At 52.3% G+C, this 25,298-nt stretch overlaps 2 protein-coding genes across 20 annotated transcripts in view; both read left to right on the top strand.

Annotated features, from left to right (window-relative positions):
- Positions 1–644: 644 nt before the first annotated feature.
- Des (desmin) lies at positions 645–7,399 on the top strand. Its single transcript, XM_020171906.2, has 9 exons — positions 645–1,331; positions 2,344–2,404; positions 2,506–2,601; positions 2,723–2,884; positions 3,060–3,185; positions 3,618–3,838; positions 5,017–5,060; positions 6,524–6,606; positions 6,784–7,399. Exons 1-9 carry the CDS (start codon positions 748–750, stop codon positions 6,823–6,825), a joined length of 1,419 nt encoding a protein of 472 aa, XP_020027495.1. The 5' UTR covers positions 645–747; the 3' UTR covers positions 6,826–7,399.
- A 6,535-nt stretch (positions 7,400–13,934) lies between these two features.
- The window catches only part of Speg (striated muscle enriched protein kinase), a 53,723-nt gene continuing 42,359 nt past the window's right edge, over positions 13,935–25,298 (top strand). For 3 of the 19 annotated variants that reach the window (XM_074071784.1, XM_074071786.1, XM_074071792.1), the window contains exons 1-3: positions 13,935–14,482; positions 23,324–23,413; positions 23,496–23,832. In XM_074071784.1, the coding sequence (XP_073927885.1) occupies positions 14,089–14,482; positions 23,324–23,413; positions 23,496–23,832 (821 nt within the window). In that variant the 5' untranslated portion in view covers positions 13,935–14,088. The other 16 variants (XM_074071789.1, XM_020171910.2, XM_074071790.1 and 13 more) reach the window with 14 other exon arrangements.

Consider the following 25,298-nt stretch of genomic DNA (forward strand, 5'->3'; position numbering starts at 1 on the left):
GAAATCACCTTGCTGGTTATAAACTTGAGGGGAGAGGAAGGCCTACACTCATCCAGAGGGAAACTGAGGCTCAGAGTTAGAACCCAAGTGCCAGTGGACATGTATGGGTAGGCAGGCTCTGGCCAGGGTTTCTCTCTGCCCATCATGTGCCCTCCCTCCCCTCCCCATCTGCCTAGAAACTCCGCCCCCTCCCAGCTTGGCTGGTGATACCTGCTCTTTGCTTCAGTGTATCCAAACCCTGCAAATTCCAAGTCTTTAGATGAAAAGTGGTTTGGGTCTTTCTTGAGCACAGGCCTTGTTCTGTGCAATGACCCAAAGTCTCTCTTTGGAGAAACAAAGGGGACCCCAAACTAAATGGAAATCTCTAGTCTGCGCTCCCCTGTCACCAAGGCAGGTACCCAAGCACAGAAAGGGGCCGTCCTGGGGCTCCAGACATGCTTGCTGTGCCTGTTTGCTGCCTTCCCGAACGGGTCAGCCCCCTCACGCTTTCGCAGCGGCAGCTCAGGGGCTCAGGCCTCTTGCGGGGGAGCTGGCCTCCCCGCCCCCGCTCCAGCGACCGCCCTTTCCTGGCAGGACAGCGGGATCCTGCAGCTGTCAGGGGAGGGGCGGCGGGGGCTGATGTCAGGAGGGCTACAAATAGTGCCGACCGGCTAGGGACTGTGTCTCCCCTCGTCCATCTACTCTCCAGCCGGCTGCCCGCCCGCTGCCTCCTCCGTGCACCCGTCCAGCCTCGCCCACGTCGCCACCATGAGCCAGGCCTACTCGTCCAGCCAGCGCGTGTCCTCCTACCGCCGCACCTTCGGTGGGGCCCCGAGCTTCTCGCTCGGCTCCCCGCTGAGCTCGCCCGTGTTCCCTCGAGCAGGCTTTGGCACCAAGGGCTCCTCGAGCTCGGTGACATCCCGCGTGTACCAGGTGTCGCGCACGTCGGGCGGGGCTGGGGGCCTGGGGTCGCTGCGGACCAGCCGGCTGGGGGCGACCCGCGTGCCCGCGCCCTCCTCCTACGGCGCGGGCGAGCTGCTGGACTTCTCCCTGGCCGATGCTGTGAACCAGGAGTTCCTAACCACACGCACCAACGAGAAGGTAGAGCTGCAGGAGCTCAATGATCGCTTTGCCAACTACATTGAGAAAGTGCGCTTCTTGGAGCAGCAGAATGCCGCGCTCGCTGCGGAGGTCAACCGGCTCAAGGGCCGCGAGCCCACGCGCGTCGCCGAGCTGTATGAGGAGGAGATGCGTGAGCTACGGCGTCAGGTGGAGGTGCTCACCAACCAGCGTGCCCGAGTGGACGTCGAGCGAGATAACCTGATCGATGACCTGCAGCGGCTCAAGGCCAAGTGAGGGCCTGGAGATCCCTTGCCTCTTCCCACCCTCCAGGCAGGGAAGAGGGCCCCATTGTCAGCACCCTCCTCCCTGGGCCAAGGATCCTTTCCCATCCCCATGCTTGGAGAGGGTCATTCCTTGGTGATCCTCAAGGGAACATAGGCCCTAGAATTTTTGCTCCCTCTCAACATGAGAGCTTTCCTGGGGAGACTGGCCAAGGAAAAGAAATGGGAGACTTTGGGAGGCCCAGTGCTCTGTGGCGGTCACCTTAAAAAGGATCCTAAGCTGCTGGACTAGAAGTGCCCAGATGGGAGGAGAAAGGGCTGTAAACCCTCTCCCCCCACCCCCCACCCCCACCTCCCAAGCACAGAGCAAGAGAGACAGGAGGCTGATAGGAGACTGGGAAGGGCAGGGGCAGGAAGCCAAGAAATGGGGCTCTGGGGAGGGGAGGAGAGAGGAGAAGGGAGCTTGGCCCCTGGGCCTGGCTGAGGCTGTGTAGTTTCACAAGGTGAGCAGCTTGAGTAAAGGGGAGAATGGATAGGGACTGTGGCCCTCCCAAAGCTTGGGAGAACCAGCTGGTACATCCAATATGAAAGGCTGAGTATAGATTATCCATGGGTCCTGCCTCTGCTTACCCATGTGAGTAGAGTCACCCTCCTGCCTCCAATGTCATAAACAATAATTGAGCAGCTACATGAGCCAATCTGGGGACCAGACACAGGGGTGGATAAAATAGGCACAGTTCCCAACCCCTGATAGGTCACAGGCTGGTGGGGACACAGACTTCAAGGGTGTGGGTTCAGGGGAGAGATTGGGACACTTCCTCTCCCCTCCCTGAGTGGCAGGGTTTCTGCCACTCCTTTTCTGGGCCTCTTGTCTCTACCCAGCAGGCAGGTCTTCTCCCTGTGTTCTGAGCCCACCCCCTGATCAGCCCCCTGTCAGTCTGCACTGTCCTCTCCACTGTTGGCTCTCCATCTCTATCTCCCCTCCCCCACAACTGTTTGTCCTTCTGTCTGTTCTGGCCAGGTTGCAGGAGGAAATCCAGCTGAAAGAAGAAGCAGAGAACAATTTGGCTGCCTTCCGAGCGGTGAGTCCTCTTTGGTTCCTCAGCAATCTCCTGCCTCCTGGTCTCCCAGTGCCCCACCTGGGTTGTCCTTGACTCTGTCCTTGCTACTTGACCTCTTCCAGGATGTAGATGCAGCCACTCTGGCTCGAATTGACTTGGAGCGCAGAATTGAATCTCTCAATGAGGAAATTGCGTTCCTTAAGAAAGTGCATGAAGAGGTACGTGTGGTCCTTGGGCTGGGGTGAAAGCATCTGTAAAGTGGGACTGACCCTAGGAATAGAGGCTCAAGGGTGCTCTAGGTGGCCTGGAAAGGGTCTGAAGCCTAATCACATCCTGCAGGAAATCCGAGAGCTACAGGCCCAGCTTCAAGAACAGCAGGTCCAGGTGGAGATGGACATGTCCAAGCCAGACCTCACAGCCGCCCTCAGAGACATCCGGGCTCAGTACGAGAGCATCGCGGCTAAGAACATCTCTGAAGCTGAGGAGTGGTACAAGTCCAAGGTGGGTGGCCTTGCCCAGGTACTTGGGCACCTCTGTCCATCCCAGTTTGGAGATGCTGCCTGTGGTTCCATTCATGGAGGAGGGTGAGCTTGGAGTTACTACGCTACTTTCCCACCCTACCTGCATCCTGCTCCTCCTTCCCTCAGGGCCACTTTTTCTGCCTCTCTGCTCTCAGGTGTCAGACCTGACCCAGGCAGCCAACAAGAACAATGATGCACTGCGCCAGGCTAAGCAGGAGATGATGGAATACCGACACCAGATCCAATCCTACACCTGTGAGATTGACGCCCTCAAGGGCACTGTGAGTCCACATGCAAGAGTCCGGCCCCTCCCTGTCTGTAGCTCACACCCTCACTCTGTGACTTTGGGTCCCTCATAGACCCTCCCTGGGCCTCCATCTCCTCATATTTACAACAGGAGTTAAACCAGACAGGTGGATTCCTAGTTGGGCACTAAAGAATTAGAAGGCTCCTGGGAGTGTCTCCCTATGTGGAAGTGGGGAGACTGAACATAAATGGTTCCTTTTACATGGCTTATTCTCTGAGTATCCACACAAGACGTCATTTGAGTTCAGGGTTCCCTAGTAAGAAGGCTTTGGCAATTCCTGAACCCAACTAGCTGACTTGCCTCCCAGCCCCAAGGCTGTGTCTCTTTCAATCCTGGTCCCTTAGTGTCCTCATTTCTGGACATGCTCTGAGCCTGACCTTGACTTGGGTTCCTCCAACCCCTGCAGAATGATTCCCTGATGAGGCAGATGCGGGAGCTGGAAGATCGCTTTGCTAGTGAGGCCAGTGGCTACCAGGACAATATCGCACGCCTGGAGGAGGAGATACGGCACCTCAAGGATGAAATGGCCCGCCATCTGCGCGAGTACCAGGACCTGCTCAATGTGAAGATGGCCCTGGATGTGGAGATTGCCACCTACCGGAAACTACTGGAGGGCGAGGAGAGCCGGTGAGGGGCAAGGCAGGGGCCAGGGGTATCAGGTTTGCTCTAGATCATTTCAAAAAGACCCAGAAACAATTTTATACAAGAGGCCACCTTTCTGCCTGCTCACTGCAGAAAATTAACAAGGCCACCTGGGTAAAGAGCAGTGTAATTAACAGCCTTTATAAAACGAGAACTATAAGTATTCCCTTATCTACCTTTAGAATTAAGAACCAGCAGCATAAAATCATATTGAGCAATCAGTAATAAAATATTACTGCCAGTCAAGGGAGAGATGAAAGCAGAGTGGGGAATGATGAGGAAGGAAAGGGAGGAGGTAGCTAGAGACTTAATTGAGACAGGAAAAGACAGAAGGCTTTGCATATAGGTTAAGAGATAGTGTGTATACACACACACACACACACACACACTCATGCTCAAAGGAAAAGACACAGGTGATGTGGTCAAAGCATCCCATCTCTAGACACAGGTAGCAATACACAACTAAAAGAGATATGAGAAAATCTTCAGGGATGATAGAAATATTCTGTATTTGGATTTGGACTGGTAGTTAGTTATGTGGATACAGACGTTGATCAGTTGATCAACACTCATTGAATTGTACATGAAAGATCTTTCCATTTCACTGTATATAAATTTAACCTCAATTTAAGATAATTCCCTTCAAATGATGGCACTCATCAATAGTCATTAAAATAATACCTGAGGTTTAAAAAAGTGACAGATGTGTTTAGCTATGGACTTGCACATAAAGAGAGATTTCAGGTTTTGTAAAATAAAGTCTACGTAGACATTAAAGTAGCTGGAGTCATGTTGCCTTTTTCCAGCACCAGGGGTAAACAGTCAGCTCGTGGAACTGGCCTGCCTGGAGGGTGGGCATGAAGTGGGTGCTACTCACAGCTACTGTTCCTACCTCCTGCAGTGCTGGGGACCTGGAGGGTGCAGTGGGGTTGGGCATCCTAGTGTCAGGCCTGCAGGTCAGGGTTGGACTGGGTTAACTAACCTTCCAGAAAGGATAATTCCTGGGACAATTAGAGGTGGCCTTTGATCCTATGCCCTATGCACAGTGAGCAGTGGGATTGGGACAATGTTCAGAGAAGACCAGGGTGAGCCTTGATGGGTGGTCACAGTGAGAGATGGGAGTATTCCTAACTGTCTGGGGACTTGGTCTCTCTTCTTTTCAGGATCAACCTCCCTATTCAGACCTTCTCTGCTCTCAACTTCCGAGGTGAGTGTGTGCTGAGCATGGAGGTAGGATCTCAAGGACCAGGAGTCTTGAGTCTGGCCTGGGCACTGCCCAAACCCACCCAGATGGGGAGGACAGAAACCGTGGGTCAGGCCAGGGAAGGCCTGAAATAGAAAGGGGGCTGCCAGGGTAGGTGGGAAGTATAGACAGAGGCATATGGGCATATGAGGTACCTTCTAAGAGAGAGCAAGAGAGCATTTTTTATTAGATCGTGTTATATTATAGTTAGTGACCACATCTTATGTACCCCCTAGAGTACTGGGCCTCAGAAAGCAGGCAGTGCTCTGAATCCCAAACTCTGGAAGTACCAGGAGTGTCCCTGGGGGCCTGGCAGTAAGAGCATCTCACATTCTGAGCTAGATGACATCCACTGCCCATGGTCTGTCTGACATGTTGTCAAATGCTCTCTGGCTGTTTGTTGAGCGCCTCCAGTTTGTGGGAATAAGATGTTGGATGCACAGTCGGAAAAAGGAAGCCAAATCTTAGCAAAGCCAAACAATGAAAAGAACAAGTTCTTAGGGCATTCTGCCATCCCCACATTAGTAATATGCAGATCGAGTGGCTTTCCAACCCCAGAGAGCAGAAAAATGCGCTCTAATGATACATTAGAAAAGCAGATCGGAGTCCTTGGCAGCTTCTCCTTTCCTAGATCAAACCTTTTATGCCTTCGATGTTCATTTCCATCAGGAAAAAATACACACAGTGCTCCATTGAGTCAGAACGTTCATCACAGGCTAGTTGCTTGCTAAGGAGATTCATGAACGCCAAAGTTGTGGTACCAATGACCTAAATTTGACCCACCCTACAAAACTGAGACCTCTCTTTTCAGTTAGTTGTTTACACAGACACCAAATGTGAATCATGCATGTAAAATCACTCGATGTTTTTTCAGATCAATAGCTTTGTGCTGTAATAGGGCAAGTGTCTTCCCATTGAAGAAACAAAGACTCAGCAGGGCTGGTGAATCAGCACAGTGAATGGGTGACTAACTCCTGCTCCAACTCACTTTCATTAAAACACCAAAGCTGCTCATCCTGAGACCTATAGAGGGCTGGGGCCTCAAAGGTTCTCCAAAAGGGTGCCTCTAGCCCGGGTTTTTGGGCTCAGGGAGTCCCAGTATATAAACTCGTATAGGGCTCTCCTGGAGCCCAGGGGTGGACGGGAAGCCAGGAAGGATGGGGAAAATGAATGCTGGGCAGTCTGTATCTCAGGGGTCCCCCGGCCTCCTGCACCATCCTACGGTCTATTGACTTCTGAGCCCGTCTCAACCTTGGGACTGGCTCTGGGGTCTCCAGAGCCACCTGCTGGGTGCTGGCTCAAGGACAGGTGCTGAGGTCTTAAAGTCAAAAGCCTGTCTTGAGTGTGTAGGAGTCTGCCATGGCTCTCCCCTGCTGCAACCCAGACCAGGACTTGATCGGGCTGAGCATTTGGTGGATCTTTTACAGAAACCAGCCCTGAGCAAAGGGGTTCTGAAGTTCATACCAAGAAGACTGTGATGATCAAAACCATTGAGACCCGGGATGGGGAGGTGAGCAGTCTGCCTGGCCCTTCATCTTTGCTGGGGACTGTGTGGGTGTTTTCCACCAGCCTGGCTGTTTTGGGCACCTGGCTAAGGGCAAACAGATCCTGCTGCCCTGGAGTAAGTGCATGGGGTTGAGGCTTCTCTTGGCCAGAGAGGACTGACTGGGCTTCTCTTCCTGCCCAGGTTGTCAGTGAGGCCACACAGCAGCAACACGAGGTGCTCTAAAGCCATAGAGCCTCAGATAACATCCGGGCCCTATCCTCACTGCCTCCTGAAACCTGCCTCTTTCATCCTGGGATGCTGCACCTAACCACTTTCCTCCCCTCACAGCCTCTGACCCCTCCTCACTGACCACCCCTCATGGGCCCTATCTCGCCCAGCCCCAGGGAGCACCCAAACCACCTCTGCAGACCCCACATTAAGTCCTGGCTTTTGGAAGTGGGTGAGCCTGGCTCTTACATCATGGAGCCCTGCCCAAGTCATGATGCTGTCCCCCTACTTCCCTGACCTCAGGCTCTAGCCTCTGACTTTGGAGAGAGCCCCAGAGCAGGGTGTTGGGATCCACAGGGTATTGGGACCTGGGGTGGGCTTAGAAAGCAGGGGCTGCAAGAGGGAACCCCGGAAGGTGCTGGATGTGGGAGTAGGAAATGCAGAAGGAGAGAGGATGGGTGAGATGCTGAAGAGGAGAGGAGAGAGAGAGGCAGATTGTGGGCTTAGGCTGGCAGGAGGGCATCACCTCCCCATGCCTGCCCCTCCCCCTGCAGGGGCTCTGGACAGAACAATAAAGAGATGAGCACAAGCCTGCATGACCCCTGCTGTGTTGACTGTCCTTCTCCTTGGCTCCAGGGCCCTGTCACACCACCCATTACCCTGAGGTGGACCGTGCCACCTTGCAGCCCAGCCAGACTGACCCCCATGCCTCCCTGCCCTGCTGTATATGTGCAGCATATGGGGTGAGGGTGGGGACTGGACAAGGGGCTTTTGTTGGAGAAATACAGTATCTTCACTTAGGTTCCAATTCCTGACCTTCCCCTTTAAGCCCCCTACCCCACCCTCAGATCAGGAGGAGGGGGACATACCAACTGCAATTCTCCTCCACAGACTGGCTTTGAGGAAGGCTCCCTCAGTACTTTCCCCCAAAGAAGCTTTCAGCCTCTTTCCATTAACCCTTTCTAAGACCCCTTTATGTACAGGGACCAATTCAGGAAAAACATTAATGCTCAGAAAAATGTAAAGACCAAATTTATGGTTGGATGAAAAGGCTCAACACTCTAAAAATGTTCATCGTATGTTTATCTGTAATTCCAATGCAATGATGCAATCTCAATTAAAATTCCAAAGGGAAATTTTGAGAGAATGGGGAAAGAAGGGAGGTGAGTTTTTAGGACTATGAAAGAAAAATGGTAAATCATGGAATAAAATGTTAAAATGTCTTACAAGGCCATAATAATTTAAAAAGGTTTATTAGTGAAGAGAAAATATACAACATACTAATGGAATAAAACAAGCCCAACATACATATGGGACTTCTCTGTATGTTAAAGGACACATTTCAATCTGGGGAAGGCCTAATTAATCAGTATAGGACTTGGGAGCAATTGAGTAACCAAGGGGTGTTGGGGAGAGAAATGAAGGTTGTCTTTCTCATCACTCCTTGCAAAAGACATATTCCAGGTAGGTCAAAGATTTAGGAAAATTGGGGTGGTGGAGTGGCTCAAGTGGCAGAGCACCTGCCAAGCAAGCACACGGCCCTGAGTTCAAATCCCAGTACTGAGAAAAAAAAAAGATTTAGGAAACTTGATGGATGAATGTAGGCCTTGGTTTCATATTGCCCTCCCACATCTAAGGGACTCTACTTTGAAGGAGATGGGAAAAGGGTAGGGACTGAAAAGATGAAAAACTCAGTCTACAGCTGAATAAACCTAATGAGGTTTTAGTGTTAAGGTCCCTAGACTGCCATTCCAAACTGGTTTTTCTAGAAATTTCCAAAATCCTTGTGGTACTGGCCCTTGAACTTAGGCCTCACACTTGCTGGACAGCCACTCTACCGCTTGAGCCACTCTGCCAGTCCTCTTTCTCCCTCTCTTGATGAAGCCCTGGTTCACAAGTTGTACCTTCTGTCTAACAAATCCTCCTTTGTCCCAGGGGAGGTGGGGGTTCACCTTAGTACTCCAGTTTTGCCACCCGTGACTCAGTCATTTCTTTCTTCCCGGTGCCAGAATGGGGTCAACCTAAAGAAAAACTCTGTGACTCTCACAAAATATGAACCTGGAAATAAAGGTCTTCTTATCCTTGAACTAGTTGGGGCCCTGAAATCTGATCTGGCCCCTCTGAGGCAAATACCTGAAGTGGGGGCTGAGCCCTGTAGATAAGTTTCTGAGCCTTGCTCCTTCTTTCCCCTGAAGGAGTTATGTGTACACACCTGTCCCACAAAAGGTAAAAGAACACATGAGTAAGGTTTTGGAGGCAGCACCTCTATCCATCTTAAAAAAGAGAAGAAAAGAAAAGCTTAGGTAGACTAGTCACTAGGGTGGAGCGAAGGTAGGGATCCTAGACTCTCAGAATCAGACCTCAGCAGTCCCCTGGACAATGGTCCCAGTAGAGAAATCCCCTTCCCAGCCCCACCCCAGCTTCTATGGGCAGTGTTCAAGCTCTCTTGTATGTCCTTAGTGTCAAGAATTCACTGCTTCTAGGGAGGCTCCTCCACTGGGGCACAATGCTGAAGAAAAGCTCTTCTTTCTTGGCACAGCTGTTACCTGTGACTATACTACCTGTCCTCAGAGAGGAGGAGGCCAAAGCCACCCTCTTCCCCCTGGAGGGGCAGCATTCTCTGAGCAGAGCCTTCCTGAGCCTGTCTCTTCTGGAGCTGGCAGTGACCCAGGGAACCCAGGGAATTGACAAAACATTTCAAAAAAGGTTTGGGTGTTATATGGTCGTGTACATATATGACCAGATCTTCAATATACCGCCCTTCCATACATGGCCTCCATGGCCAAATTTCTCCTAGGATGCTTTGAAATCTACTACAAGACTCTGATAAGAATAGATGTGGCACTTGATCTTAGCCAAAAGGCCAAGATGCAGTAACTAGAAGACTCTGAACATTGAGAAAGAAGAGGCAGATGGGCTTCCCACAGGGCCCAAGGGCCAGGGCCAGGCCAATTCTGATCCATCTGAGGAGAAGAATAGGAAGGATTGCAGAGGCCAACAGATCTCTGTGGGAAGAACTGAGGGCCCAGTGGGCACGTTCCTACCCCATCTGTCCACTCTAGCTGCCCTCCTAGCCATGCCCCTGGATGCCTCATTCATCCCCTCCCTCATTCCACTTATGGCAAGCTTGCCCAGGGTGAATATGTAAATGAATCAGTGACCTCAGATTCAATACCTAAAATGTCAGCTGCCCAAGGACAGTTTTGTCCGTTTTATTCACTATTATATCTCTAGTACCCCAAGAGTACATGGTACATAGTAGGTACTCATTAAATATTTAAGTACATCTTGAATGAATACCCACTGGGCACTTTTATTTACTTTTCTATTTTTTTTTTTTCATTTTTCTTTTATTATTCATATGTGCATACAAGGCTTGGTTCATTTCTCCCCCCTGCCCCCACCTCCTCCCTTACCACCCACTCCACCCCCTCCCGCTACTTTTCTATAAATTAAATATTCAACCCAAAGGACTGGTAGCCTCTACTTCATTCACTGATTCAATGAACACTTACTAAGATTTTTTTCCCCATGTGCCGGGTACATAATATATCATTAAGACTTAGGAAAAATGCCTGGTAGCCCAGAGGGAGGGGGGCGGTGACCTGCTAAGGTCACACAGCATTTGTAGCAAAGGAGGACTAGGGCTCCAGGCTCCTTGGCCTCTGAAGCCCAGATCTCTTTCCATGACACCGAAAACTTGTGATCAAAAGTCAGGGAAGTCTGGAGCCAAGCTGCAGGCCACATGGGGCCCATGCATAAGGACAAACACCTTGCAGCCAGTTGCCCAGGGCAACTGGCCAGAGCCTGACCATTTCCAGCTGCCTTAGTTCCAGCAGGCTTGTCCAGAAGAGGGAGCCAGCAACTCACATGGGCCTGTGTGATCCTTCCCCAGGCCTCACAGACCCTTGGGTACAAGTCAATGAATGCCTTTCTTATGGACACAGGAAGGCAGGAGATAAGGCATGTTCCAGGCTTTGTGCCAGGCCCTTTTAAATAGTTAATATTCATTTTAATATTTAATACAATAATTTAATACCATCACAACAATGCAAGTCAGATCATGTAATTCTCCTGCTCAAAACCCTGAGATGATTTGCCATTTCACTAAGAACAAATGCACCATGGCCTGCAAGATGCTAGGCCATCTGGCCCCTGTGAGCTGTCTGATCCATTTCTCTCTACTCTGCCCTCACTCCTTCCAGCCTTGCTGGCCTTCTGGCTCTTCTGGGAGCCCAGGGCTCACCAGGCACTTCCCACCTTGGCCTGAAACAGGCCTCCCAGCATCTATGCCATTTGCTTCCTCAACCCTTCAGGACTGGCACTAATGTTCCTGTGGAGACTGACTCTGAACACCCTAAAGTACAATCCCCCACCACACTTGCATACCTAGTATCCTGCTCAGCTGTTTCCAAAGTTCTTATCTCCTTCTCATGATCTTTATAATTTCTTTATGTTTGTTGCATGTCTGTCTTCTATAATATAAGCCAGCCTCCTTGTGTACTATATTCCTAGCCCTTGAAACAGTAATGGCCATACAGTAGGCACTTGAAATGTTTGCTGAATGAATGAACAAATAAACCCTGAGTTGAGCAACTCGCATTTTATAGATGAGGAAACTGAGACTTAGAGATGTTAAGTGACTTGGTTATTATTGCACAGTCCTTTATCCAACCAACCAACCAACCAACCAATCAACATTTACAGTCCACACACAATATCTCATGAAATCATTGAGGCCCAGTGTTAAGTGACTTTGGGTTATTATTATGATGATGAGTTTTATTTTCTGGCAGGATTGGGGTTTGAACTCAGGGCCTGCACTTGCTAGGCAAGCACTCTACCACTTGAGCCACACCCCCAGCCCTGGCTTTGATTTATGGGTTTTCAAAAAAACAGTCTCTGTTCTTTTGTTCTCAGTGTTCTATCTGTCTGCAATACCTTCTCCCACATTTTTACCTTTTTAGAATTCAGTTTACACTGTAGAATTTAATTCATCATTGCTGGTTGCCAGGAATTGGTGGAAAGGGTGTGGCTGACTACAAAGAGGATGCACAAGCAAATATTTAGGTGATGGAACAGTTCTGTATAGTCCCGGGGTAGTGCATGTATGATTCCATGCATTTGTCAAAACCCAGAGAATTGCACATCACAAAGAGTGAGCTTTAATGTATGTAAACTACAAGAAAAATGATTCCTCAAGGCTCTTAATCTCTATGGACATATTCAGCATTTAAATTGTTTCTTCTGTGCTGTGGTATGCGTGTGCACATACGCAGACTTCAATATCCCAGAATGAAAGTGGGGGGTGAGGAGGCAAGACCAAGAGTATCTTTTTCTGTCTCTGAATGACCCATGGCTCCTTTCAGCCCCTCCCATGCTTCATCCCTCAGAACTCAATGTCAGGCCTGAGGCTTTTTTTTTAGTGCTGAGGATTGTGTCCAGAGCCCTTATCTCAAACATGCTAGACAAGCTCTCTATCACTGAGCTACACTTTCAGCTCCTGGACATTTTTTTTTTAATTTTTGATTTTGAGATAACTGTACATTTACATGTGGTTGTCAGAAATAATATAGAGAGATTCTGTGTACACTTCACCTGGTTTCCCTAATGGTGACACCATGTATGACTACAGTACAGTATCACAACCAGGAAAGTGACACTGGTATAGCCTATCTACCTTTTCTGGGATTTCCAATTTGAAGAGTGGGTACATGTACTTGCACACCCACCTTTAGCTTAATGCAATTTTAAAACTTGTGTAGATTTAGCTAGGCACCAGAGGCTCACGCCTGTAACCCTAGCTACTTGGGAGGCTGAGATTGTGGGCAATGGGAATCAAGCAAGGCCAGCCCGAAAAAATAGTTCATAAGAATGTATTTCCAAAATAACCAGAGCGAAATGGACTGGAAGTGTGGCTCAAGTTGTAGAGTGCCTGCTTTGCAAGTGCAAAGCAGAGTTCAAACCCTAGTCCCACAAAAATATATAAATAAAGCCACAGCTTGTGTACATTTATGTGACCACCACCACAGTTGAGATACTGAACTGGCTTACTTCAGAAGTCTCCTCTGGACTTTCAAAAGCAGCAATTTTCCATCTTGATTGTTCTCATAGTGCAACCCTGAGACACATCAGAGTTACCTGGGCCACTTGTTCAATGTACAGATCCTGGGCTTTCTTGGATGCTCTACTGAGCCAGGGTCTCCTGGGATAGGGCCTGAGAAAGTGCACTTCCAGCAGACACCATCTTTTTAAGACCATGGCTGTGACTGGCCTGTCACTTCTGTCCACTCTCCACACTGTGGCTGTCAAAGGTCTCCTAAAATACAGCTCTGACCAGTTATTCCTCTGCTGAAAACGCTGTGGTAGCACCCCTGCCTTTAGAATAGAAACTTTAGTAACCAACCCCCTCCTGCAGGCCCCACCTGGGTTCCTCAGGCCTCCCAACCCCCATTCCCTCCAATCCCGCTGATTCTCAAAACACATTACCCTTTTATCATGCTATCATTTTGCTCATACTGTCACTCTGCCTCCAAAGTCCTTCCCACTCTTTGCTGCCTCTTGCAACCCTCTCCAACTACCCATTTGTATGGATGAGGCTGAAAGGGGTTTAGTGTTACCCACCAGGTGGGTGAAGACTACTCCAGCTGGGAGACAGAATCTGTCTGATCTCCAGGCTCCTGGTCTTACTACTCCCCAGCTGTAACAGAGGCTCTGGGAAGGCCACTGGTCCCTTCTGTCCAATAGTCTGCTCAACTCCACTTGGGCCTGTCTCTCCATGCACCTCTCAGGCATCTCCCCAGGATCTTTCTTCTTCCTTTCCACCAGCCCAGCCAGTGAGGTGGGCTCTGGGGCCTCAAAGAAGGAAAGAAGGGAAATGGGGGTTGAGCCCAGGAGTAACTCGACTCCCCTGCCTGGGGGTCAGGCACACCATGGGGGAGGAGGCCTGGAACCAATCCCCGGGGACTTTTTAAGCCTGGTCTGGCCTTGGGGGCTCCTGGAGGGAAAGAAGGAGCCGAGTGAAGTTCAAGTGCCCTCTTCTGCTGCCCCCTCCCTCCACAGCTCCCTCGAAACCCGAGCCGGGGGGGGACTAAAAATAGCCCCCGAGGCGCAACCGCGGGCCGCCCTGGTGACCTTCTGGGTAGCACAGGCCGAAGGCGGGCGGGCAGCAGGAAGGCAGGCCGCCGGCCCCCCAGGACTCGTCTCCCAGGGCACCATCTCCCGGGCGCCCCCGTGGCCGCCCAGTTCCAGCATTTTCCCAGCCAGCTCTCAGAGGCCATGCAGAAAGCCCGGGGCACCAGAGGCGAGGACGCGGGCACGAGGGCACCCCCCAGTCCCGGCGTGCCCCCAAAGAGAGCCAAGGTGGCGGCTGGCGGAGGGACCCCCGCGGCCGAGGCTGGGGATGGGGCTCCGGTCTTCCTGCGGCCCCTGAAGAACGCGGCGGTGTGTGCGGGTGGCGACGTGCGGCTGCGGGTGGTGGTGAGCGGGACGCCCCAGCCCAGCCTCAGCTGGTTCCGGGATGGGCAGCTCCTGCCCGCGCCAGCCCCGGAGCCCAGCTGCCTGTGGCTGCGGAGCTGCGGGGCGCAGGACGCCGGCGTGTACAGCTGCAGGGCCCAGAACGAGCGGGGCCGGGCCTCCTGCGAGGCTGTTCTCACAGTGCTGGAGGTCGGAGGTAATGAGGAGGTGGGGGCCCGCCTGCCTGGGGACCCAGGGGTAGTGAAAGGCTGCCCAGGCCACTCGGGCAGGTAGCGGTTCTTCACCTTCTTCCCAGGTGTCCAGGCTTCTCAACTGTGCTGGCTCAGAAGGGCAGATCAAAGAGGGAAGGGCGGGAAGAGGTATCAAGATAGAGAAACTTCCCACAGAAGGTCAGAGGTCAAGGGTCAACAGTTGGTAAGGCAAGCCTGCAAGGCACACAAGCTTCGAGGGACTTCCTTCGTGGATGCCCTCCTAGTCTTGTAGAGAGAAGTCCTGTAGGGGAAATTGTCCTCTTCAGCTTCCATAGCAGTTTCCACTGAATGATGAGCCCTTTACAGGTGTGCATCTGTCTGAACAAGGCATCAGGTTCCCTGGTCCAGGCCACAGTGTGAAAGGAATGGGTCAAAGCTCCTCTCAGGTCATAGCTGTGGCTGGGCTGGTGTGATCATCACCAGGCAGGGTGTAAGCGGTCAGTGCGTGAACTGCAAACAGACAGGGTCCAAGGCATTAGGAAGTGGAACTGGGCTGGGCATGAATGGGTGTGGCTGCTTGAGAATCCATGTGTGTGCACAGGTGTGTGCGTGTATGTATGCATACATTGTGGGCTGTGGAAGGCTCTGGACTTGAGGTATAAGCAGATGCAGGACCGAGACATGTTGGTATGGAACGCATGTCGACTGAGGTTCCAGAGTGGATGGTCAGAGGGCATGGAAGGAAGATGCTCTGGGCTGGAACCCTTGCTCTTGTAGAGACAGAGTTCCAGGCTGGTAGTCTGAGGCAGAAGAGGAGGGGCAGGCGCCTAGGTCCTGTGCTTATGGTCCTGTTGTGGCTGATGGGGATGCCAGACAAGGGCTGATTCTCCTTGCATCAATTTTTGGGCTTCCTCTTTTATTGCTTCAGTCCCTGGGTCAAATGATTGTTCTAGAGGCCAAAGACAGAGCCTTGGGCCACTGAACCCTGAAAATCAGAATTTTGAGAAAGTAGGCTATATTGGGGGAAGACCACAAATTGAGGGAGAAGGTACCACTGTCCTGGGCTGTTGCAAGAATGTCTCACTTCAGCTGGGTTATTCAGGTAGGGCCCAGTCCTTGTGGGCTGGGGAAGAAGCCCAGGGATGAAGGACCTCATTAGCTGGAGGAGAATGAAGGCTGGAGGGTGCAGGAATCAGGAGATGGAACTGGGATGGCTCCGCTGGCAGCATGTTCTCTTCCCAACCCTACCCTTGCTCACTTCCTGGTCTCCCACCACTCGTTCCTTGTGGTCCTTATGGGTAGGCCTGGACCAGAGAATGTCAGGGTTGGCTTCTGACTGGTGTAGCAGCTGGCCAGGCACAGGCTTCCCTAACATGGGACCAGGGGATGGAACACCTTCTGGTAGAGTTCTGAGCTACAGAAGGAATGGATTCTTAGGGGTTCTTACTTAGCTCTGGTCGGGGCAAAGGGAGCTGAAAACAGAACACACACAAAACCATAAATAGCTGGTGGAATGGCTCAAGTGGGTGAGTACTTGCCTAATAAGCATGAAGCCCTAAGTTCAAACCGCAGTACCACAAAAAATAAAAACAAAAACCCCTAAGTAAAAAGGTAAGATAGATAAATGAATGAGAATATGACTAGGAGGAGTAGGAGGAGAGAGAGATTAGGGAAGGGACAGAGTGCAAAGAATACAGTAGTGGTCATGTTTGTTTAATGTTGGACAGGTCCACAGAGAGCTATAGTTCCAAATACTTCCTTTTACGAATGAGGACATTGTGGAGTAGATGGGAGAGATCTGTCTAGACATGTAGCTAGTTATGGCCTTTTTACTACTCAATGATTTCTACAGGGAGGAGAGAAAAGTAAAGGGAGAGGAGAGAAGAAGAGAGGGAGAAAGGGATGGGGGAAGAGAGAGATGAGAAAGAAAGAGAGAGAGACACAGAGAGAGAGAGAATGAGAGAGAATGAGAATATGAGAATATCATTGGAGAGTAGCCTCAAAGATGGGAGCCTCCTGACCTGACCTGCAGGTGAGAATAGTGGTGAGGTGGGGGAGCCCCCATTGGGGATGTTTCCTAGATGCTTTGTAATCTTGATGTCTTCATGGGCAGGGTTCATCAAGCTGAACCCTGACTAGACATCCCTGGACAGGTGGGGGACAGTCTGTAGGCTGGACTGTCCTGGTGAACAGCAGGCTTAAAGGATTTACAGTGAAGAAAAGGCTTTGGGTGCTGTGGGGCTGGATTGGGGCCTTTGACATTGATGTTAGAACAGAAAGAGGACTGGGTTACAATATGTCACATTTGAAAACATGACCTGGCTGTACAGGTAAAAGGTGTCAGAACAGGTTTTCCATTCAAAGAACCATGTACTTAACTATTACACCCTCCTCTGTGATGTAGGGGAGGAAGGGGCTTTGTTTTGGTGATATCAAAGGGACTGGCTGGGAGAGTCTGGCTTCTGCCCTCTTCTGTTGTCTACCCTCCATCAGTCTCTGCTAGCAACAGCTCTTGGTCTGAGGCAGCTGTACTAGCAGTTCAGCATTGCTCAGACTTACTCATGGAAAACTCTCTTGGTTGGAATCAACAGAAGAACTTCAGGATATTTGAGGAAGCCAAGCAAGGACCTGGCTACAGAGGGAAGAAGGCAGTTTCCTGGCCAGAATTGCTCTCTGGCTGGGCAAGACAGGGTGATGTGAAGTTTCCTGGCACTCCCAAAGCCTAGGATGTTAGCTCAAGATGGAGGGGTATTGGCAAGGCTCTGAAGATGAGTGGGATGCAAGACAGGGAGTTTGGAGGATGGGAAACCAGGGTGATGGTAGGATTGGGGGTATAGAAATGAGGAAAAAAAAGGAAATAAAGGAGGCGAAGATGGCAGAAATACAGGGTGCTGGTAAAATCCTTAACATGTTTAAGACATGTTATCTCATTTAATTATTAAATCTTCTAAACCCCAGGTTACTATTATGACTGTTCCTTATATAAGAGAATTGGGATTCAAATTTACCCAAGGTCCCACAGCTAGTGAGGTGTCAGGGCTGGGTCTGAAAACTGGACCTCTGGATCTGGGTCCACATTGCCCCTCCGCTGACAGGTGTGGGAAGTCTAAGTCAAGTGTGTCTCATCATACCTCACCTCTCTTCAGTCAATATTCCAATCTACCTCCGGCCCCACCTCCAACATGGGCAGGCTCCCACCTGCACAGGCAAGGAGCCATGGGCAAGCAAGTGTCTAGAGCAAGTGTGGAGGGGCATGTGTGGCTCCACTCCTTGCACAAGGGGAGTGCTCCTTGCACTAAAGGGTGGTGGAGGGGGGAGAGGCAGCTTAGAAGATAAGCAAGCAGAAGAAGATGCTTATGTATGTGCTAATTGGAGCTTGGTAGTCAGGGACTGGAAGACTCAGGTATCAATGAGATGAGCTAAAGGTCAACAAATATCAATGAATTATCCTGGGCACTTGAAGGGGAGAGGTTAGAAGAAAGAAGCCCAGTTTAGGCCAAGGCAATGTGCCAGAACCTGTGCTGAGGAGTGTTCTGCAGTTACCTTTTTTTTTTTTTTTTAAATTTGGAATGTCTGGAATACGAAGTCAGAGGAAACTAGTATAGAGTTGGGAATGGGTGTGGAGATTGTTGCCATCCCTTCATATCAAGGGCCAATCAGAAAGAGAAGGAGGGAACAGAGAGGGAGCTGAGAGGAGCCCTGAGAAGGAACAGAGAGAGGAGAAGAGGGCCTCTGTCCCTATCGGTCAAAGCTAAATGTAGTACAGGAGACACTTTGCTGATCAGAGCAGGTCCTCCCATGGACATCTAGGTGGAATGGGGGATGATTGTTTCTCTAGTTTTTTCTTGGGAAAGGATCTGGGTCAGGACAGAGAAGGGGGGGAATATTAGGTGAAGGGAGCTGTTGTGGAAGATTTACTGTCTTGCCTTCTACTGTACTTCTCATTCTGTCCCTTTGCAGTCTCTGCCACCCATTCCCAGGTTTATGAAGTGCCTCCTGTGCACCAGGTACCATTCTAGGTGCTTGGGATGCATGAGTATATGTGTGTTGGGGTGGGGGGATCAAAATTTATGTCCTCCTGGAGATGACTTTCTAGTGAGGGGCAACAGACGATATCCAACAAACAGTTTAGAAGTCAACTATACAGAGAGTAAGAAATACAGAGCAAGGCAGTTAGTAATCCAGGGAAAGGAGGAGGACACTAAAATGAGGTAGGAGAGGAGAGCCAAAGGGGAGGAGAATGGTTATGTGGTTCAGAGGAGGAGTTACATGAGAGATCCAGGTGGCATGAGAACTGGAGTTTCTCTTGTTAAAGGAGAATGCTGACAGGACAGAAATGAGTCTGGGGAAATGGCAGAGGTGTACAGCTGCCCAGCCATGGAGGGAAAATGGGGCAATCTGGGGCCAACTGTGGGCCTACCCTGAGAGCATGTTCCAGGCTAGTCCTTCAAGGGTGAGCAGCTTGGGCAGAGGGCAGGAACACAGAATCCTGCCGGCCTCGCCTCTGCCCAGCTGTCCCGTCACTCACGCCTGCTGCCCATTGGTTATTTTTGCTATGGAATGTGCCAGCCCCTCAGATTCTCCTGGGGAACAGGGGCTCAAGTTACCCCCTCTCTCTACTCAGCTCCCTCATCTGTGATTAGGTGTATTTGGGGGTGTCCAGAGTCCTCTGGCTGGAACTAGTATGGATACACACATATGGCCTCATGTGGCATATCTCTGTGCATGTGTCTGTCTGTATATGTAACATTTACCACTAAGTCTGGGAAACAAGAACACCTGTATGTACCAAGAATGTACAAAGCATTACTTCAAACTTTAAAATAAAGGGGCTGAAAACATAAATAACTTCAGGAACTAAACAGAAACTGAAAATGAGGGAGGTGCTAAAGTGTGCAGATTAAACAAAACTCATTGGGTCTCTCTTTGTATTTATTTTAGTGCCCAGGCTTTAAAGCAATACAGTTAGCAGATGATCAATCAACATGTGGTGCTTTATGACATAGTGGTCAATAACCCAGTCACAGACTCCTGCGTCCCTCCATTTATTGGGTGTGTGACCTCGGGCAAGGAACCTCTTTGTGCCTCAGTTTTCCTTCTGTTGTGAACATTAAGCAAGTTATTCATACAAAGTGCTTAGCACAATGCTTAGTACAGACTAAGAAGTCAATAAGTGTTAATAATTACTTAGTAGTGTAGTCACACCTGGGAAACCAGGATTGGCTCTAACTGTGCATGCTGGGATGAGAATTCCAACCTGGAAACATGCAGTTGCAGAAGCTGTTGGGTTCTGGCTAATTGATAAGACTTCTCTGAGCCTCAGCCACTTGTCATTTGAATGGGGATGGGGATGCTCATAACGGTTTCAGGCACACGGGGTTGTTGTGAATGAGGTGACATTTGTTAAGTGCCAGGCACTTGGCAAATGCTAAAGAATCCTAGCTACTATGATTGTTGGGAAGGAGAGCAGAACTTTGTTTATGCAAAGCGTACATGGCGCTGAAAGAGGTGGAGTGCGGAGTGGGGGAACACACAAAAAATGTGGTGAAGTGCTCACTGTGAGTGACTTTGAGTCCTAGGAGTACCTCTGGGCACCTTAACTCGTGCGCGAATGTGTGTATGTATGTATGGACGTATGTGAGGCGCAGGGGGATAAACTCAAAGAGATGAAAGCCCTCTCTGAGGAGCCTGGGGGTTTTATAGTCTGGGCCTATGTCAATACGGAGTCCCTTTCTCCAAGGATCCATGCCCCGGGCATGACCTAGGCGCCTCCACCCGGCGCTGTGCTCTGCGGTGAGTTGGATACTGCCTGGCACAGTGTGCAAGTGCTCATGTTTGTGAAGCGAGTTGAGAAGCTGCTGACCTTCCAGAGTCGCCCCGCGGGAGGAAGGGGGATGCTGGGAGGAGGCCGTGTTGGGCTGCCAATGAGAGTGGCCTGAACTAGAAGCCACTGAATCCTTTCTGTGCCTCAGTTTCCCCATGTGCCCAGGGCCCAGGAGGCAGATGTGGGGTGGGGGTACGGGCTCCTAGCGTGGGAGCGGGGAGGCAGGTGAGGGCCGCCCTATGGGACAGAGTGGCAGGAAAGGGAAGGGGCTCCGGGGGGGGGGTGCATGCAGGCAGGATAGGGGCGGGCTCTGAGCGCTGCCGCCGCCTTTCCTTTACCCCCACCCGAGCTCTCAAGGCCCGGCGGCTCCTTCCGCCACCCGCGCCAGCTCCAGCCCGCTCCCAAGCTCGCCCCCGGCCCCGCCTCCGACTCCGCCCCGCCCCCCGCCGGTCCCCTCCTCGCCCGGCCGCCGGCCCGGCCCCCTCCCCCGCCATGAAGAAGCTGTGGGTGAAGAAGCGTTTCCAGGTGAGGCTCCGGGGGCGGGTGGCGCCGGGAGGGGGCAGGAAGGGCTGGGCGCCCCGGAGGGAGGGCGGGTCACCGTGGTTGGGCCCGGGATGTGGGGGCGCTGGAGCGTCGCCGGCCCCACCTCAACCCCACCGTGGGCGGCGAGCCCGGCACGTTCCTGGGGGGCGCCCAGACCTGAGTCCTAAGTGCGCAGCCCCTCCTCGCGTGAAGGACAGCTCCCCTCCCCCCCCCCCATCGTCCCAATCCCGCGACCACCAGGAGAGGCCCCCACTGCAGCCCTAGGCGTACAGCGCCCACCGGGTTCTTTGCCATCTCGTTTTCTTTCGCCTCTGTCCAACCCCGGCCCCAGTCCTCCGCCTGTCTTTCCCCAGCCCCCCGCTCTGGAGCCTTCCATCTTCCGGAGATCCTGAGAGCAATGCGCACGGATCCGTGCTGAGCTCAATAAATTTCCCCAAGCTCTGTCCTGTCCTCTGTGTACCCGGGCCTCCTTCCTGCATTCTCCAGGCTCTGGCCTTTTAGGGGCCTTCACCCTTTGCCTCTCCCCACCCTTTCCCCACCTGCTTGACACCTTTCCCATGTCCTCAGCCTTCTATCTATCCGTCATTCAAGCGCACCCCCTCCATCTTCTCAGTCATCCTACCTTGTCTGCTCTTCTCTATCTCTGAGAGTGCTGCTCTGACCCCAGGCTGTGAGCCTTTGTCCCTTAGGGAGTCCCAGCGTTTAACCTGCAGCTTTGTTATTCTTTGGCCTTCCTTCCCTGTTCCTCTCCAAAGCCCAGTTGGGTAACCTACAGGAAATAAGGATGGAGACATTCCCTCCAGGGCAGGCTGGTGGCTGCCAGTCTCTGGGCCCCCTCCCCGGCGCCCCCGCCCTTCTCTTCTCTCTCACACATTGGCCCCCAGTATGAGTTTCCACTTGATTCAGCAGTTTGGGGCCAGAGATGTAGGAACTCAGGAGCAAACATCCCCCTCAAAAACTCATTCTGGCTTTTCTCTTTCAGAAAACCGGCCATTCCCGCCGGGCCTTTGGCCGACTTACCCATGGTGCGTGGACTGTGGGCTGCTGTAGCCTATGCCCACTCCTCCTCTCCGTCCATGACCCTTCATGATGCATCAAGGCCCTGAAGATAACCCATGAGATGTGGGACCCCTGTACACTCATCTACCCACCCAAGAAGGGCCCCTATGTCCTGCATCAGAGAAAGAGAGGCCCTAGCAGTGGGGAGGTGGCTCACTAGCACACCCCACCTGGGCCTGGGCTGCTTGTACTCCATCTGTGGGACCAAGTGAGGAGGAGCTCATTGCCATCATCCGGCAACCAGCACAAGGCTGTTGCTTGTCATGGCACTCAGAGGGAAACTGAGGCACAGAACCTGATAGATTCTGGGAAAGTTGAAAATATGCCCAGGAAGCTTTGCTCTTAACCTAACCACTGGGCATTCTTAAGGACCATTCAACAGTAGAAGAGAAGAAGGTTGCCACAGCACAGTGCAGATAGATTTATTTGTAAGGAGGAGCCAAAGCACAGTTCAAATGCTGTAATAGACAATGGGCCTGACCTGTAATATTAGGGAGGCCCAACTCTGTGGCTGGGCTGGACACAAGCAGATGTGTGTGTGTGTGTGTGTGATCAGTGGGAGTACCACTAAGTGCCAAGAATCATTAGGGTAGTTGGGGTGATCAGCCCAAGCATGTGGGCTCCCTAGTGCCGGGTGTCTCTCTCCCCACCCATTCCCATAGGGCATCTTGGGGCACCAGGGACCTCCATGCTCCCCATGTCCTGCCTGTCCTCCATGCCCCACCCCTCAAACACTCTGATAACTGTCTGTCCACATCTCTCTCCTGCTGCTCCTATGGAAGCGAAGTTTTCCGCTCCTGCAGAAAGCAAAGTTACGGTAGGAAGCTGACTCCTGCCCTAGCCCCCAACCCCCTTCCCCACCCAGCCTGGGCCTTTCCTCACCCTGCCTCAGCTGCTCCCTGGTGCCTTTCCGGCTGGTTTGGGGTGCAGACAGGCTGGCCCTGCGGTTGGTCGCGTGCCCTGACAGTACGACTCTGAGGTGACTTCCCTTTGTTTCTGGGATACTGGAACCCAGACTTTAGAAGCTTGGAAACTAGAGCCTTGCAATTTTGGATGCTGTACAGGGACTTGAACTTTTACTAACAGGGAGAGGAGAGAAAGGATAGGAGGCCCTGGTAAGGCATTAAGTGGGCAGGAGGGGAGATGGCCATTTTGAGAGCCCCATGGAGGCAAGGCAAGAGTGAGTATCCAAGGGCCCAGAGGTGGAGTCAGGGGACTGGAATGGGAGGGGCTACCCCAAGCAGCTCAGGCTGGGCAGGGGGATGTCAAGAGCAAAAGGTGTGTGGGTGGGAGAAGACCAGGTCCTGGAAGCCCTGCCTGTGGTAAGATGGAGCCTGCTATGGGGGAGGCAGGAGGCGACTAGGGAAGAGTTGGAGGCAGAAGAAGGAGGCTCTGCCCACACAGACCCCTTCTTCTCCAGACTCGGAGACGGCTGAGGATGACATCAGCGATGTGCAGGGGACCCAGCGCCTGGAGCTTCGGGATGACGGGGCCTTCAGCACCCCCACGGGTGAGCTCTCTGAATGCTCCAAGCATAGGCAGATGGGCTTCCTACAAGGGGTGCCTTGGTCTCACCGTGCTCCTTTCTCTAGGGGGCTCTGACACCCTGGTGGGCACCTCTCTGGACACACCCCCGACCTCCGTGACAGGCACCTCAGAGGAGCAAGTGAGCTGGTGGGGCAGCGGGCAGACGGTCCTGGAGCAGGAAGCGGGCAGTGGGGGTGGCACCCGCCGCCTCCCAGGCAGCCCAAGGCAAGCACAGGCAACCGGGGCCGGGCCACGGCACCTGGGGGTGGAGCCGCTGGTGCGGGCATCGCGAGCTAATCTGGTGGGCGCAAGCTGGGGGTCAGAGGATAGCCTTTCGGTGGCCAGTGACCTGTATGGCAGCGCGTTCAGTCTGTACAGAGGACGGGCGCTCTCGATCCACGTGTAAGTAATGGCCTCACCTGGGCCACACTGTCCCATTTCACTGTGCTGTCCTGCGCTGCCCATCACCTTTCCATCAGCCTCCACCCCATATCCTCTGCCCCATCCATCTTTGTGCACTCACATTCCCCTCCTCACTGCTTCCACTCCTGGCCCCTGCTCCAATTCTTCCCACACCGCTCCCTCCTCCTGTGCCATCACCACCCACACCCTCCTGCTCCCACCTGTCCTGGCTCACCATGCCATCTCCAGGACCCCTCTGTCCCCTCCTTGTCTCCTCCAAAATCTTCAGTTTGTCAGGGTCCTCTCCTGCCTCGCCCATTCAGGCTCCAGTTGTCCCTAGGATTCCTCCCCCCTTGGGGGCCCCCTCCGTGCCTGCTGTCTCAGCAGCTGCTGCCTTTTCATCTCTCTGCACATTCCTGTTCCCATGTGGGCCTTTTTCTGGGAGGAACAGAACCTCTCCTCACAGCAGCTCCTGGGAGAGCAGGAGAGATCAGGGGAGCAAGCGAGCAACCAGGAGAGAGAAGAGAGCAAGGTGGTCAGGGCAGATGGGCCAAGAGACCTGTGGAAGCAGGCGGATGTGGGCTGTGGGGAGGCAGGGGTCTGGGAGAGGGAGGGGCTGGAGACAGGGCTGGGGTGGGGGTGGAAGGCTGGATGACAGCAGCAGGAGACTTGCGATGCTCTGGTGGGCAACACCCAAGGGTGGTCCAAGGTTATCCTGGTTGGGGGTGATGAGGAGTGGAGGTGTCAGAGTGAGGCACTGGAGTCATTTTTGGAGATTTGGAGGCTGGCAGATAGAGGAGAGAGTGCTATAGCAGGACAGGGGAGTGGTTGATTGTAGAGGTGATGGGGGGCATTCCGGGAGCTGAGAGGGAGCCTGATTTGTGATGGGTATGGGTGTGGGGGAGGTAGCATCATGGAAGGGGAAAGAAGGGGCCTGTGTGTGGGGGGGGTTGTTTTGAGAATGGTTGCAGTGGCTAGTGATGGGTAAGGGAAGGTCTGAACCTGGGCAAGGGTCTGGGGAGCTCTCTTGGCTTATCTTGTTGGCATTACTAGGCAACTCCTTCCTTGCCTTTCTTTCCCAGGCCCCAAACTGAGCCTGGAGTTGCTATGGCAACTTCGGAGGAACCCATTTCCTTAGTGATGTTTGTGGTACAGAGTCTGGCCTGGAGCTTGGAGCTGCCGGCAAGAGGCCTCCTCTGCTGTCCCCAATTTCTCTCCAAGCCTCACCCAGTTCCCAGAGGCCATTCCTTGGGACCCTGCTGCTCCTCCCCCAGAGTAGACTGCCTCCCTGCAGGTGTCTGGCTGAGGCTTTTCTCCCTAGGGCACTCAGGATTGCCTCCCCTCCCTTCCCCAGGCAGAGGTGGGTCTGCAGTGTGGGTGGCTGACTCAAGTAGACTAAAATATCTGTACAGTTAGGCACCCCTAGAACTTTTGCCCCTGGCTGGCACTTTACTGTTTCTTCTCCC

The sequence above is a fragment of the Castor canadensis genome, chromosome 4 (genome assembly GCF_047511655.1).
Source record: "Castor canadensis chromosome 4, mCasCan1.hap1v2, whole genome shotgun sequence".
NCBI classification, from domain to species: domain Eukaryota; kingdom Metazoa; phylum Chordata; class Mammalia; order Rodentia; family Castoridae; genus Castor; species Castor canadensis.